The 17,167-nt window shown below is 43.5% G+C and overlaps 1 protein-coding gene across 3 annotated transcripts in view; it reads left to right on the plus strand.

Moving 5' to 3' along the window:
- Positions 1-1,199: 1,199 nt before the first annotated feature.
- The window catches only part of RRP8 (ribosomal RNA processing 8), a 37,235-nt gene continuing 21,267 nt past the window's right edge, over positions 1,200-17,167 (plus strand). The window contains exons 1-2 of one of the 3 annotated variants that reach the window (XM_044285583.1): positions 1,200-1,274; positions 14,391-14,499. In XM_044285583.1, coding sequence (XP_044141518.1) covers positions 14,410-14,499 — 90 coding nt within the window. In that variant the 5' untranslated portion in view covers positions 1,200-1,274; positions 14,391-14,409. Of the gene's footprint in view, positions 1,275-10,970; positions 10,990-11,115; positions 11,266-14,390; positions 14,500-17,167 lie in introns of those variants that run through there. The other 2 variants (XM_044285584.1, XM_044285582.1) reach the window with 2 other exon arrangements.

Below are 17,167 nucleotides of genomic sequence, written 5' to 3' on the forward strand. Positions count from 1 at the left end.
CCCTGCCTCAGGATCTATCTAGGCAGCACCATGTACGAACACCTATGAAACGAAAATACAACAGTTCTGATGAGAGTCGCGGTGGTGAATTTATCTGATGTGCCACTAACCGCTGCACAGGTGGAGGTTTTATCACTGGGACTGACATTGTGATCATGATGTCTTTTCAGCCCCGGAGGAACTGGAGGCGCTTCGAGCATTAGAGTCACTACTACTGGAACAAGAGGTAGGCACACCCAAATTTCCACCGTTCACCCGTGGTCGGTCGACCACATTTCCACCCTTGTCTTGCAACTCCGCCATTGAGACATTTGTCAAGATGGTGGTCCAGGAGTTATACAGACTACCTGCACAAAGACGTTATGATAACGGCTCGAGAAACCAACGGTTAGCCATACAGGAACTTAAAAAGATGAAAAATGTGGTGATTAAACCAGCTGACAAGGGTGGAAATGTGGTCGTCTGGCCGACGGAAATGTATGAGACTGAAGTCTTCACACAACTGCGTGACAGGGCATGCGATGAACGTCTGCCCAATAATCCAACTAATGGGTTCAAACTCCAGCTGGAGGATATTTTAATGAGGGCAGTGGACGATGACATCATTACAAAATCTGTATGTCATAGTCTTCTAATCAAATTTCCGGTCATTCCAACATTATATATACTGCCGAAAATCCATCATAAAACCCCCAGGGAGACCAATTGTCTCCGGCTGTGGAGGTTTGAATGAACCCATATGCCGGTTCTTGGATTATTACGTGAAGCCCTGTGTAGAGAGTCTGCCCTCATATATCCGCGATTCAACGGACGTGCTGAAGCGGTTAGAAAATACCAAAATGGAGGATAACATGTTTGTAATAACATGTGATGTCGAATCATTATATACATGCACCTCACATGATAAGGGCCTGGAGTCCTCATGCTTCTTCCTACACACCAGAGGTTTGTCATCAGATCTGGTTGATCTTATGATGAGGCTATTAGATTATGTATTGAGGCATAATTATTTTTTATTTAAAGATCAGTGTTATTTACAAAAGCGAGGGGTGGCGATGGGTGCGACATGCGCACCCTCGTATGCAAATGTATTTTTAGGCAATTGGGAGTGACAGTGTGCACAGGCGTCCATGGATGAAGTAGATGGGGAGGAAATTTCATGGATGCGATTTATAGATGATGTTTTGTTTATATGGCAGGGGTCACGGGAGTCTTTGAACTCATTTTTGGAAAAACTGAATGAGAATGAATGGAACATCATCTTGACCAACACGGTGAGTCAAAAGGAAATGTAATTTCTGGACATAAACATCAAAGTAACAGCAAATGGTGACCTGGGAACCTCGGTCCATAGAAAATCCACTGCCGTCAACTCTTTGCTTCATGCCACGTAGGATATATGTGTAATATGACCATGGAATGAGAATACTGGAAGTCCATTCTCTTCATGATGACCTTGTCACTACTGTCTGCTTCCAGTGGGTCTTGTGATAAACACATACAGGATTAATATGTTTATGTTTTGCAATTGGATATGATTGATCTGTGTTTCTGTATGGTGGTGAGTGTGGGGGCTGGGCTTCGGGGTTGAGTCTTCCGGTTTACCCGGGGCACGCACCCCCCGGACCCCATGGATCCCCTATATTCACATCCATATATGTATACTCTCTACTTATATACAGATCTGTTTTCTGTTATTTTGGACACAATTATTTTATGTCAGGGACTGGAATGATATTTGGTTCATGGAGCACATATACACATAACCCTTGTTTATATACAAACCGGATTCCAAAAAAGTTGGGACACTATACAAATCGTGAATAAACACTGGATGCAATGATGTGGAGGCGCCAACTTCTAATATTTTATTCAGAATAGAACATAAATCACAGAACAAAAGTTTAAACTGAGAAAATGGACCATTTTAAGGGACAAATATGTTGAATCAGAATTTCATGGTGTCAACAAATCCCCAAAAAGTTGGGACAAGGCCATTTTCACCGCTGTGTGGCATCTCCCCTTCTTCTTACAACACTCAACAGACGTCTGGGGACCGAGGAGACCAGTTTCTCAAGTTTAGAAATAGGAATGCTCTCCCATTCCTGTCTAATACCGGCCTCTAACTGTTCCATCGTCTTGGGCCTTCTTTGTTGCACCTTCCTCTTTATGATGCGCCAAATGTTCTCTATAGGTGACAGATCTGGACTGCAGACCGGCCATTTCAGTACCCGGATCCTTCTCCTACGCAGCCATGATGTTGTGATTGATGCAGAATGTGGTCTGGCATTATCTTGTTGGAAAATGCAGGGTCTTCCCTGAAAGAGGTGACGTCTGGATGGGAGCAGATGTTGTTCTAGAACCTGAAGATATTTTTCTGCATTGATGGTGCCTTTCCAGACATGCAAGCTGCCCATGCCACACGCACTCATGCCACCCCATACCATCAGAGATGCAGGCTTCTGAACTGAGCGTTGATAACAACTTGGGTTGTCCTTGTCCTCTTTGGTCCGGATGACATGGCGTCCCAGATTTCCAAAAAGAACTTTGAATCGTGACTCGTCTGACCACAGAACAGTCTTCCATTTTGCCACACTCCATTGTAAATGATCCCTGGCCCAGTGAAAACGCCTGAGCTTGTGGATCTTGCTTAGAAATGGCTTCTTCTTTGCACTGTAGAGTTTCAGCTGGCAACGGCGGATGGCGCGGTGGATTGTGTTCACTGACAATGGTTTCTGGAAGTATTCCTGAGCCCTTTATGATGCGCCAAATGTTCTCTATAGGTGAAAGATTGTTCCAGATTCTCGGAATCTTCGAATGATGTTATGCACAGTTGATGATGATAGATGCAAAGTGTGGCGAAACCAACCTCGCCACTGGGTTTTGGAGGGGGCTGTTTAAAAGCCTCTTGCCTCAGGATTATGGCCCATAGTAACTTTAAAGGAGAAGACAGACCGGCCGCACAGCTTAAATCTGTCTGTAGAATTGTATTTTATGTTATTATGCGTTCGGTTAGATTGTATGTTATGTGAGGGCACCCAGATAGCTAATAGTATTGTATTCGTGTATTCTGAGTGCCATTCACCTAATGATATGCACTCAGACTTGAGCTATCTGGGGATATGTTAAACATCTGTGTTTGCTGTGGGGGTGTGCCATTGTGTGTTTGGGTGGTGATTCCTGTCCTGTTGTCTCCACATGTGTATTGGTGATCTCCCCTTTGTCCTGAGAGATAATTGGATTGTCTTCGGTCGTCTCCCAGGCAGAGAGGAGGAAACCATGATGCATTGTGGGGATATGTTGTATCTGTTCTGTATTTGAAAAACTGTAATAAAAACCAGGCTGGGTGTGCCAGCACATCAGACCACTGCTTGACCCTGAACACGGAGCCTTGTCTCGTCATTGGGGGGATTCCCTGTATGCTGTTAGAGACTGATTGCCAGGAGTGTAAGCTGATTGGATGCTTTTCCTGTTCGTCTGCTGACAGCTATTCGCGAGGTTCCAGTTTGGAGTGCTATTTTGTATCCAGTTCGGGAGGTTGGTGTTCTGCAGTAGCTGTGCCTGTCTCTCGGAAAGGGGCATATCGTCTAAACGGATTTTAACCCCTTGTCTGCTGAAACGGTCCGTTACACAAAGTCTTTGCAATTTTTCGCTGGGTAACACCTTTCTGATATTGCTCCACTATCTTTATGCGCAACATTGTGGGAACATTGTGGGAATTGGTGATCCTCTACCCATCTTGGCTTCTGAGAGACACGGCCGCTCTGAGAAGCTCTTTTTATACCCAATCATGTTGCCAATTGACCTAATTAGTGTTAATTGGTCTTCCAGCTCTTCGTTATGCTCAAATTTACTTTTTCCAGCCTCTTATTGCTACTTGTCCCAACTTTTTGGGGATTTGTTGACACCGTGAAAATTTGAATCAACGTATTTTTACTTTAAAATGATACATTTACTCGGATTAAACGTTTGATCCGTCATCTACGTTCTATTACACATAAAATATTGACATTTGCCGTCTCCACACCATTGCATTCAGTTTTTATTCACAATTTGTTTAGTGTCCCAACTTTTTGGGAATCCGGTTTGCATATATAGAGGTCAGTATTACTGTACACTGCTGTATATATATATATATATATATATATATATAGAGGTCAGTGTAACGGACAGTTTCAGCAGACAAGGGGTTAAAATCCGTTTAGGCGATATGCCCCTTTCTGAGAGACAGGCACAGCTACTGCAGAACACCAACCTCCCGAACTGGATACCAAATAGCACTCCAAACTGGAACCTCGCAAATAGCTGCCAGCAGACGAACAGGAAAAGCATCCAATCAGCTTACACTGAAAATATACAAGTTATACAGAAAATAGTCACTAATAAATGTGTCCCCTGTTTGGTAGTTTCAAACTACTGAATGATGTCTCTGTGCACCAAATACAGGCAAGATAGCACCGTGTGGAAAAGTCAGAACAGTGTCTGTGAGTTACAATGGCCGCTATCTATTGTTCTTACCATGTGCTTCATCCAAGCAAGTAAGGCAAATGATGCAATCCAGGGACAGAGGGCTCCGTCCCAAGTGCCTTAAGACCCAATAACTTAAGGGACCATAATCCCAGGGCAGGAGGCTGGTAAACAGCCCCCTCCAAAACACTGTGGCGAGGTTGGTTTCGCCACAATCAGTATTACTGTACACTGCTGTATATATATATATATATATATATATATATATATAGGTCAGTATTACTGTACGCTGCTGTATATATATATATATAGAGGTCAGTATTACTGTACACTGCTGTATATATATATATATAGAGGTCAGTATTACTGTACACTGCTGGATATATATATATAGGTCAGTATTACTGTACGCTGCTGTATATATATATATATAGAGGTCAGTATTACTGTACACTGCTGTATATATATATAGAGGTCAGTATTACTGTACACTGCTGGATATATATATATAGAGGTCAGTATTACTGTACACTGCTGTATATATATATATATAGAGGTCAGTATTACTGTACGCTGCTGTATATATATATATATAGAGGTCAGTATTACTGTACACTGCTGTATATATATATATATATATATATAGAGCTCAGTATTACTGTACACTGCTGTATATATATATATATAGAGGTCAGTATTACTGTACACTGCTGTATATATATATATAGAGGTCAGTATTGCTGTACACTGCTGTATATATATATATATAGAGGTCAGTATTACTGTACACTGCTGTATATATATATATATATATATATAGAGGTCAGTATTACTGTACACTGCTGTATATATATATATAGAGGTCAGTATTACTGTACACTGCTGTATATATATATATATATATATATATAGAGGTCAGTATTACTGTACACTGCTGTATATATATATATATATATATAGAGGTCAGTATTACTCCACTGCAGCAGCAGTGGAGTAAGACCTTCTCAAGGTGCATTCTACCCGCCTGTCCATCGGGTCCTGTAAGTTGGAGCCGTCATCAGCCGGGACAAGAGTCCTCTTAGACAATTTTGCAATTGCCAAATCAACTTTGGGCACAGTGCCCCACTGGTCAAATTGGGAAGTCACAATCGGGAACATGGACTTGAAGCGCTTTGAGATGACCGGTGCCTTCTCAGGATGTTTCCATTCTAGCTTCATTAATCGAGACAGAGTCTCGTCCACTTTGAAGGCCCTTGGCCCCCTAGAGGTGGACTCTGAAGCTTCCCCGGGATCAACATCCTGGTCCCCCGACCGGATGGATCTAAGTAACCTCTGGGTCTTCTCTACAGGAAAGGCGTACCTTCCAGCCTCTTCTTCCTCCCCGCTAGACTCAGAGGAATGGACTTCGTCCACGGTATGGTAGGCTTCCTCCTGCATAGGAGTGGGTCTCAGAGGAGATCGGACACTGGGTCTTCTGGATGACACGGAATCCCTTAGGGTGTTCATTGAGGACTCCACAAAGTCCTTTACCCAGACTACTACGTCCCGTATGGTAGGCTCCGTATCAGGAGGCAGAGGAGGAGGACGGCAAGAGGGACACCTATTAAATTCATAGGAGTCCGCTAGAGGGGTGTCACAATCCCTACACGCCAAATGCTTGCGCTTGGATGACGACTTGCGCCCAGTCCGATCCCCATCACCGGCAGAGGACATTATCTGCAGAGAAAGAGTTAAAAATGAATGAACAATGTCTATTCATTAGCTAAACAAGGAAGCAGCAAACCTACCAGACACAGGAAAGCTGGTGACTAAACTAGTCTGCCTCAGAAACCAACCCAAGGCTGCAAACAGCACAGCCTGGAAGGACTGGAGGCTTTATATATTCAAATTTGGCGCCCAAAATGACGTCAGACGCCAGGTTTGAACAAACTTTAATCATTGTTGTTCAGCAACAAACCACCAGAGGGCGCTGGAACACAATGTGTGTAAGCCAAACAGGAAGCTGAATGCAGGAGCTCCGAGCCTCCAACATGCCGGCAGTATCAGCTTCCATCAGATAAGCTGCAACCCTGAAAGAGAAACACAAGGTTAGCATGAAATCTAAGAGCATGGCAGCCAAGTGGCTGCCCCGTCTGTCCTGCAGTCCCAAGGACAGAAAAAAACACACTGATGTATGGGGGGTTTGGCCTCTTATAGTGAGGTAATGGGGGCGTGGATTTATTTGATTACTTTACTTCATTAAACATTCCGTCTGTCCTACCAGTTTCACTGGGGCGGATAAACCCCACATGTGCTGCTGGTTAGGACGTAAGGGAAATATATATATATACAGCAGTGTACAGCAATACTGACCTCTATATATATATATACAGCAGTGTACAGCAATACTGACCTCTATATATATATATACAGCAGTGTACAGTAATACTGACCTCTATATATATATATGTACAGCAGTGTACAGTAATACTGACCTCTATATATATATACAGCAGTGTACAGTAATACTGACCTCTATATATATACAGCAGTGTACAGTAATACTGACCTCTCTATATATATATATATACAGCAGTGTACAGTAATACTGACCTCTATATATATATATATATATATATATACAGCAGTGTACAGTAATACTGACCTCTATATATATATACAGCAGTGTACAGCAATACTGACCTCTATATATATATATACAGCAGTGTACAGCAATACTGACCTCTATATATATATATATACAGCAGTGTACAGTAATACTGACCTCTATATATATATATATACAGCAGTGTACAGTAATACTGACCTCTATATATATATATACAGCAGTGTACAGTAATACTGACCTCTATATATATATATACAGCAGTGTACAGTAATACTGACCTCTATATATATATATATACAGCAGTGTACAGTAATACTGACCTCTATATATATATATATACAGCAGTGTACAGTAATACTGACCTCTATATATATATATACAGCAGTGTACAGTAATACTGACCTCTACATATATATATATATACAGCAGTGTACAGTAATACTGACCTCTATATATATATATACAGTCATGTGAAAAAATTAGGACACCCTTTGAAAGCATGTGGTTTTTTGTAACATTTTTAATAAAAGGTTATTTCATCTCCGTTTCAACAATACAGAGAGATTAAAGTAATCCAACTAAACAAAGAAAACTGAAGAAAAGTCTTTTCAAGATCTTCTGTAAATGTCATTCTACAAAAATGCCTATTCTAACTGAGGAAAAAGATAGGACACCCTTGCCCCTAATAGCGAGTGTTACCTCCTTTGGCTGAAATAACTGCAGTGAGACGGTTCTTGTAGCCATCTACCAGTCTTCGACATCGGTCTGAGGAAATTTTACCCCACTCCTCAATGCAGAACTTTTTCAGCTGTGAGATGTTTGAGGGGTTTCTTGCACGTACAGCCCTTTTCAAGTCACCCCACAGCATCTCAATGGGATTCAAATCTGGACTTTGACTTGGCCATTCCAGGACTCTCCATTTCTTCTTTTTCAGCCAATCTTTGGTTGATTTACTAGTATGTTTTGGGTCATTGTCATGTTGCATGGTCCAGTTCCGCTTCAGCTTTAATTTTCTAACTGATGGTCTCACATGTTCTTCAAGCACCTTCTGATACACAGTAGAATTCATCGTGGATTCTATGATGGTGAGCTGACCAGGTCCTGCTGCAGCAAAGCAGCCCCAAACCATGACACTTCCACCTCCATGCTTCACAGTTGGTATGAGGTTCTTTTCTTGGAATGCTGTGTTTGGTTTACGCCAAACATGTCCTCTGCTGTTGTGTCCAAATAATTCAATTTTGGACTCATCTGTCCAAAGAACATTATTCCAGAAGTCCTGGTCTTTGTCAACTTTATCTCTGGCAAATGTCAGTCTGGCCTCGATGTTTCTCTTGGAAAGCAAAGGTTTCCTCCTTGCACACCTCCCATGCAAGTTAAACTTGTACAGTCTCTTTCTGATTGTAGAGGCATGTACTTCTACATCAACAGTAGCCAGAGCCTGCTGTAGTTCTCGAGATGACACTTTAGGGTTTTTGGAGACCTCTTTTAGCATCTTGCGGTCTGCTCTTGGGGTGAACTTGCTGGGGCGACCAGTCCTGGGCATGTTGGCAGTTGTTTTGAAAGCCCTCCACTTGTAGACTATCTTCCGGACAGTGGAATGGCTGATTTCAAAATCTTTTGAGATCTTTTTAAATCCCTTCCCAGACTCATAGGCTGCTACAATCTTTTTTCTGAAGTCCTCTGACAGCTCTTTTGCTCTCACCATGGTGCTCACTCTCACTTCAACAGTCAGGAGCACACCAAACTAAATGTCTGAGGTTTAAATAGGGCAAGCCTCATTCAACATGCAGAGTAACGATCTACTAATTATGTGCACCTGGTGTGATATACCTGTGTGAGATCTGAGCCAATTTAAGAGGGAATACATGTGAGGGTGTCCTATCTTTTTCCTCAGTTAGAATAGGCATTTTTGTAGAATGACATTTACAGAAGATCTTGAAAAGACTTTTCTTCAGTTTTCTTTGTTTAGTCGGATTACTTTAATCTCTCTGTATTGTTGAAACGGAGATGAAATAACCTTTTATTAAAAATGTTACAAAAAACCACATGCTTTCAAAGGGTGTCCTAATTTTTTCACATGACTGTATATATATAGAGGTCAGTATTACTGTACACTGCTGTATATATATATAGAGGTCAGTATTACTGTACACTGCTGTATATATATATATATAGAGGTCAGTATTACTGTACACTGCTGTATATATATATATAGAGGTCAGTATTACTGTACACTGCTGTATATATATATATATAGAGGTAAGTATTACTGTACACTGCTGTATATATATATAGAGGTCAGTATTACTGTACACTGCTGTATATATATATATATATATATATATAGAGGTCAGTATTACTGTACACTGCTGTATATATATATATATATAGAGGTCAGTATTACTGTACACTGCTGTATATATATATATAGAGGTCAGTATTACTGTACACTGCTGTATATATATATATATATAGAGGTCAGTATTACTGTACACTGCTGTATATATATATAGAGGTCAGTATTACTGTACGCTGCTGTATATATATATATATAGAGGTCAGTATTACTGTACACTGCTGTATATATATATATATAGAGGTCAGTATTACTGTACACTGCTGTATATATATATATATATAGAGGTCAGTATTACTGTACACTGCTGTATATATATATATAGAGGTCAGTATTACTGTACACTGCTGTATATATATATATAGAGGTCAGTATTACTGTACACTGCTGTATATATATATATATATATAGAGGTCAGTATTACTGTACACTGCTGTATATATATATAGAGGTCAGTATTACTGTACACTGCTGTATATATATATAGAGGTCAGTATTACTGTACACTGCTGTATATATATATATAGAGGTCAGTATTACTGTACACTGCTGTATATATATATATATAGAGGTCAGTATTACTGTACACTGCTGTATATATATATATAGAGGTCAGTATTACTGTACACTGCTGTATATATATATATATAGAGGTCAGTATTACTGTACACTGCTGTATATATATATATATATATATATAGAGGTCAGTATTACTGTACACTGCTGTATATATATATATAGAGGTCAGTATTGCTGTACACTGCTGTATATATATATATATAGAGGTCAGTATTACTGTACACTGCTGTATATATATATATATAGAGGTCAGTATTACTGTACACTGCTGTATATATATATATATAGAGGTCAGTATTACTGTACACTGCTGTATATATATATATAGAGGTCAGTATTACTGTACACTGCTGTATATATATATAGAGAGGTCAGTATTACTGTACACTGCTGTATATATATATATAGAGGTCAGTATTGCTGTACACTGCTGTATACCGTCAGTATTTAGGTCAGGAGGATGGACCTGACCCTACAGGTGACGGCTGGACAGTCTCCGTCAGTCCTCCACCACCAGGGGTCCCGCTGTCTACAGAGACACTCTATCCCTGTTATCTCTCTATGGTGTATACGCAGCCCGGAAGCTCCAGATGCAGTGATAGTCAGTCCTCCACCACCAGGGGTCCTGCTGTCTACAGAGACACTCTATCCCTGTTATCTCTCTATGGTGTATACGCAGCCCGGAAGCTCCAGATGCAGTGATAGTCAGTCCTCCACCACCAGGGGTCCCGCTGTCTACAGAGACACTCTATCCCTTTTATCTCTCTATGGTGTATACGCAGCCCGGAAGCTCCAGATGCAGTGATAGTCAGTCCTCCACCACCAGGGGTCCTGCTGTCTACAGAGACACTCTATCCCTGTTATCTCTCTATGGTGTATACGCAGCCCGGAAGCTCCAGATGCAGTGATAGTCAGTCCTCCACCGCCAGAGAGAGCGCCTCCTGTATGCACAGCCGCTCTACCCTATTAGAGCTTTATGGTGGGTGCGCAGATGGCAGTCCTTCTTAATCTATGGTGCAGTTCAGTCCTCCACCAGCAGGCGTCCTCCTGACTACAGAGCCGCTCTATCCCTCCTGTCTCTTTATTCTTTTACTTTCTGTTTTCCGGGGCTTGTCTATCTCTCTGTGTCGGCAGTGACTCACGCGGCCATCCACCGCGAGGGGGAGCTGCTCCACAGGTGGCCGCTCCGCCTGCTTCCTCCCTCTGTGGTTTCATCACATGGACCCTGAGAGGAGCCTGCAAGATCAGCAGACATGTGAGTAGTCACCGGACAAGTCCTGTCTACTGACACAGCGATACAATGTAACCGTAATCGGTGTCGTGTAATGCTACAGCCGCACACAGCGATACTATGTAACCGTAATCGGTGTCATATAATGCTACAGCCGCACACAGTGATACAATGTAACCGTAATCGGTGTCATATAATGCTACAGCCGCACACAGCGATACAATGTAACCGTAATCAGTGTCATATAATGCTACAGCCGCACACAGCGATACAATGTAACCGTAATCGGTGTCATATAATGCTACAGCCGCACACAGCGATACCATGTAACCGTAATCGGTGTCATATAATGCTACAGTCGCACACAGCGATACAATGTAACTGTAATCGGTGTCATGTAATGCTACAGCCGCACACAGCGATACCATGTAACTATAATCGGTGTCATGTAATACTACAGCCGCACACAGCGATACAATGTAACTGTAATCGGCGTCATATAATGCTACAGCCGCACACAGCGATACAATGTAACTGTAATCGGTGTCATGTAATGCTACAGCCGCACACAGCGATACAATGTAACCGGTGTCATATAATGCTACAGTCGCACACAGCGATACAATGTAACTATAATCGGTGTCATATAGTGCTACAGCCGCACACAGCCATACAATGTAACCGTAATCGGTGTCATATAATGCTACAGCCGCACACAGCGATACAATGTAACCGGTGTCATATAATGCTACAGCCGCACACAGCGATACAATGTAAATCGGTGTCATGTAATACTAAAGCCGCACACAGCGATACAATGTAACCGTAATCGGTGTCATATAATGCTACAGCCGCACACAGCGATACAATGTAACTATAATCGGTGTCATGTAATACTACAGCTGCACACAGCGATACAATGTAACTGTAATCGGCGTCATATAATGCTACAGTCGCACACAGCGATACAATGTAACCGTAATCAGTGTCATGTAATGCTACAGCCGCACACAGCGATACAATGTAACTGTAATCGGTGTCATATAATGCTACAGCCGCACACAGTGATACAATGTAACTGGTGTCATATAATGCTACAGGCGCACACAGCGATACAATGTAACTGTAATCGGTGTCATATAATGCTACAGGCGGACACAGCGATACAATGTAACTGTAATCAGTGTCATATAATGCTGCAGCCGCACACAGCGATACAATGTAACTGTAATCAGTGTCATATAATGCTGCAGCCGCACACAGCGATACAATGTGACCGTAATCGGTGTCATATAATGCTACAGCCGCACACAGCGATACAATGTAACTGTAATCGGCGTCATATAATGCTACAGCCGCACACAGCGATACAATGTAACTGTAATCGGTGTCATATAATGCTACAGCCGCACACAGCGATACAATGTAACTGTAATCGGTGTCATATAATGCTACAGCCGCACACAGCGATACAATGTAACTATAATCGGTGTCATATAATGCTACAGCTGCACACAGCGATACAATGTAACCGTAATCGGTGTCATGTAATACTACAGCCGCACACAGCGATACAATGTAACCGTAATCGGTGTCATGTAATACTACAGCCGCACACAGCGATACAATGTAACTGTAATCGGTGTCATATAATGCTACAGCTGCACACAGCGATACAATGTAACTGTAATCGGTGTCATATAATGCTACAGCCGCACACAGCGATACAATGTAACCGTAATCGGTGTCATGTAATGCTACAGCCGCACACAGCGATACAATGTAACTGTAATCGGTGTCATGTAATGCTACAGTCGCACACAGCGATACAATGTAACCGTAATCGGTATCATGTAATGCTACAGCCGCACACAGCGATACAATGTAACCGTAATCGGTGTCATGTAATGCTACAGTCGCACACAGCGATACAATGTAACTGTAATCGGTGTCATGTAATGCTACAGCCGCACACAGCGATACCATGTAACTGTAATCGGTGTCATGTAATGCTACAGCCGCACACAGCGATCCCATGTAACTGTAATCGGTGTCATATAATGCTACAGCCGCACACAGCGATACCATGTAACTGTAATCGGTGTCATATAATGCTACAGCCGCACACAGCGATACCATGTAACTGTAATCGGTGTCATATAATGCTACAGCTGCACACAGCGATACAATGTAACTGTAATCGGTGTCATATAATGCTACAGCCGCACACAGCGATACAATGTAACTGTAATCGGTGTCATATAATGCTACAGCCGCACACAGCGATACAATGTAACTGTAATCGGTGTCATATAATGCTACAGTCGCACACAGCGATACAATTTAACTGTAATTGGTGTCATATAATGCTACAGTCGCACACAGCGATACAATGTATCTGTAATCGGTGTCATGTAATGCTACAGCCGCACACAGCGATACAATGTAACTGTAATCGGTGTCATATAATGCTACAGCCGCACACAGCGATACAATGTAACTATTATAGTGTAATATAATACTACAGCCGCACACAGCGATACAATGTAACTGTAATCGTTGTAATATAAAGCTGCTGCCGCACAGCGATACAATGTAACTATTATAGTGTAATATAATACTACAGCCGCACACAGCGATACAATGTAACTAGAATCAGTGTAATATAATAATACTACAGCCGCACACAGCGATACAATGTAACTGTATTCGTTGTAATATAAAGTTGCAGCCGCACACAGCGATACAATGTAACTGTAATCGGTGTCATATAATGCTACAGCCGCACACAACGATACAATGTAACTATTATAGTGTAATATAATACTACAGTCACACACAACGATACAATGTAACTATTATAGTGTAATATAATACTACAGTCACACACAGCGATACAATGTAACTATTATAGTGTAATATAATACTACAGTCACACACAGCGATACAATGTAACTAGAATCAGTGTAATATAGTAATGCTACAGCCGCACACAGCGATACAATGTAACTACAATGCTTTTCATCTCAGTTCGTGGTGTTGCTCGCCCCTCCCGGTTGTATGGTGCACTCTCCTCCTCTTCAGGTCACACCAGTCCTGGCTACTTCTGTTATAATGTTTCAGCAGACATTCTGTCTCTTACCCTCTAGTGACCGCACAGACGCTGCCATGTTTGAGACGTGTGACTGGAACGATGAGGGTGAAGGTCTGATCCCGAGTCCGGCTGAAAACGATGAAAAGTCCAGTGCTCAGGAGAAGGTGCGAGGCCCCGACGTGTGTTGCGTCTTCATTATAAGATTATTACAGGCCATGTTGTAGTAGAATATAACCTGACACTAATGTGAGCTCCACCTCAGACTTGGCATCTGTCAGGACTAGGGATGAGCGATCCCGGAGCGGGGGTCTTAGGGTTCGTACCAAACATTACAGTGTCCGGTAACCTGAACACAGACATTGGTGCCAGATCCGCGTTTGTTGTTTGGATTTTAAATAAAGCTTGTTGAAAGACTGCAGCGCATCCAATCAACAAGCGATTGAGCTGTGGGCACTGGGAAGCCATCACAGTCATGTCTAGTATCGGCTGTGATTGGCCGGCGTACCATGTGACCATGCATATACAGTTGCAAGGAAAAGTATGTGAACCCTTTGGAATGATATGGATTTCTGCACATATAAAATGTGATCTGATCTTCATCTCAGTCACAACAATAGACAATCCCAGACGGCTTAACTAATAACACACAAAGAGTTACATGTTACCATTATAGAACACACCATGTAACCATTCACAGTGCAGGTGGAGAAAGTATGTGAACCCCCAGACTAATGACAAGAGCTAACTGGAGTGAGGTGTCAGCCAACTGGAGTCCAATCAATGAGATGAGATTGGAGGTGTTGGTTACAGCTGCCCTGCCCTATAAAACACACACCAGTTCTGGGTTTGCTTTTCACAAGAAGCATTGCCTGATGTGACTGATGCCTCGCACAAAAGAGCTCTCAGAAGACCTAATGCGGCTCTACGAATGGTGAGGCCTGAACAAGTACAGGCGATAGTAGATTGGGCTGCTGACAGTGGCTCCAGTTCCTTCACATTGTCTCCCACCCAGTCTCCTGCTGAAAGACCACAGTTGGCACCTGCAGCAGATGTCCATCAGTCCTTCACCTCACCCCCTTGCACATCAGCCAAGCAGTCTGAGCCCCAAGTCATGCTGCAGTCTCCTCTGCTTGTTGAGGACTCTGTTAGCAGGGTTTCCCAGGGCCATCCACCTAGTCCTGCCCCAGAAGTGGAAGAGATTGAGGGCACCGATGCCCAACCACTTATGTTTCAGGATGAGTACATGGGAGGACCATCGCAGCACGTCTCGGATGAGGACGAAACACAGGTGCCAACTGCTGGGGCTTTCTGCAGTGTGCAGACCGACAACAAGGGCAGGGGTGAAGACTGGGTGGAAGATGATGAGACGGAGGAGGAGGAACCATGTTCACAGCAGGGTGGCACCCAGACCAGCTCATGGCCATCACTGGTGCGTGGCTGGGGGGATACAGAGGACACAGACGATACACCTCCCACAGAGGACAGCTTTTCGTTGCCTCTGGGCAGCCTGGCACACATGAGCTATTACATGCTGCAGTGTCTCCGCAACGACCGCCGAGTTGCCCACATTCTACCTTGTGCTGATTACTGGGTGGCCACGCTGCTGGATCCCCGTTACAAGGACAACCTACCGTCCTTAATTCCGTCACTGGAGCATGACCGTAAGATGCGCGAGTACAAGCGCTCGCTGGTAGACGCGCTGCTGGTGGCATTCCCACCTGACAGCGGGGGCACAGGGGAAGCACAAGGTGAAGGCAGAGGAAGAGGTCGCCAACGCAGCTGGGGCACCGCCAGCACCGCAGAAGGCAGGGTTAGCATGGCCGACATGTGGAAAAGCTTTGTCAGCACAACAACCAGCACCACCGGCTGATATGGAACTTCTCAGCAGGAGGCAGCATTTCACCAACATGGTGGAGCAGTAAGTGGGCACACGCCTACACGGACTGACTGACGGGTCTGCCCCCTGCAGCTTCTGGGTCTCCACATTGGGCACATGGCCTGAGCTTGCCCTTTACCCTTGGAGGTGCTCCCTGCCCTGCAGCCGGTGTATTGTCTGAACGTGTGTTTAGCACGGCAGGGGGGTCATCACAGACAAACGCAGCCGCCTGTCCACAGCCAACGTGGACAAGCTCACGGTCATTAACATGAACCAGGCCTGGATCCCTCAGGACTTGTCCGCACCTTGGGCAGAATAGACCTGTATACCGGCACTGAGCCGCCATTGTTATACTGCAGCGCACCTTGTGCAGAATAGACCTGTATACCGGCACTGAGCCGCCATTGTTATACTGCAGCGCACCTTGTGCAGAATAGACCTGTATACCGGCACTGAGCCGCCATTGTTATACTGCAGCGCACCTTGTGCAGAATAGACCTGTATACCGGCACTGAGCCGCCATTGTTATACTGCAGCGCACCTTGTGCAGAATAGACCTGTATACCGGCACTGAGCCGCCATTGTTATACTGCAGCGCACCTTGTGCAGAATAGACCTGTATACCGGCACTGAGCCGCCATTGTTATACTGCAGCGCACCTTGTGCAGAATAGACCTGTATACCGGCACTGAGCCGCCATTGTTATACTGCAGCGCACCTTGTGCAGAATAGACCTGTATACCGGCACTGAGCCGCCATTGTTATACTGCAGCGCACCTTGTGTAGAATAGACCTCTATACCGGCACTGAGCCACCATTGTTATACTGCAGCGCACCTTGGGCAGAATAGACCTGTATACCGGCACTGAGCCGCCATTGTTATACTGCAGCGCACCTTGTGCAGAATAGACCTGTATACCAGCACTGAGCCGCCATTGTTATACTGCAGCGCACCT

The sequence above is a fragment of the Bufo gargarizans genome, chromosome 3 (assembly GCF_014858855.1).
Source record: "Bufo gargarizans isolate SCDJY-AF-19 chromosome 3, ASM1485885v1, whole genome shotgun sequence".
NCBI lineage: Eukaryota > Metazoa > Chordata > Amphibia > Anura > Bufonidae > Bufo > Bufo gargarizans.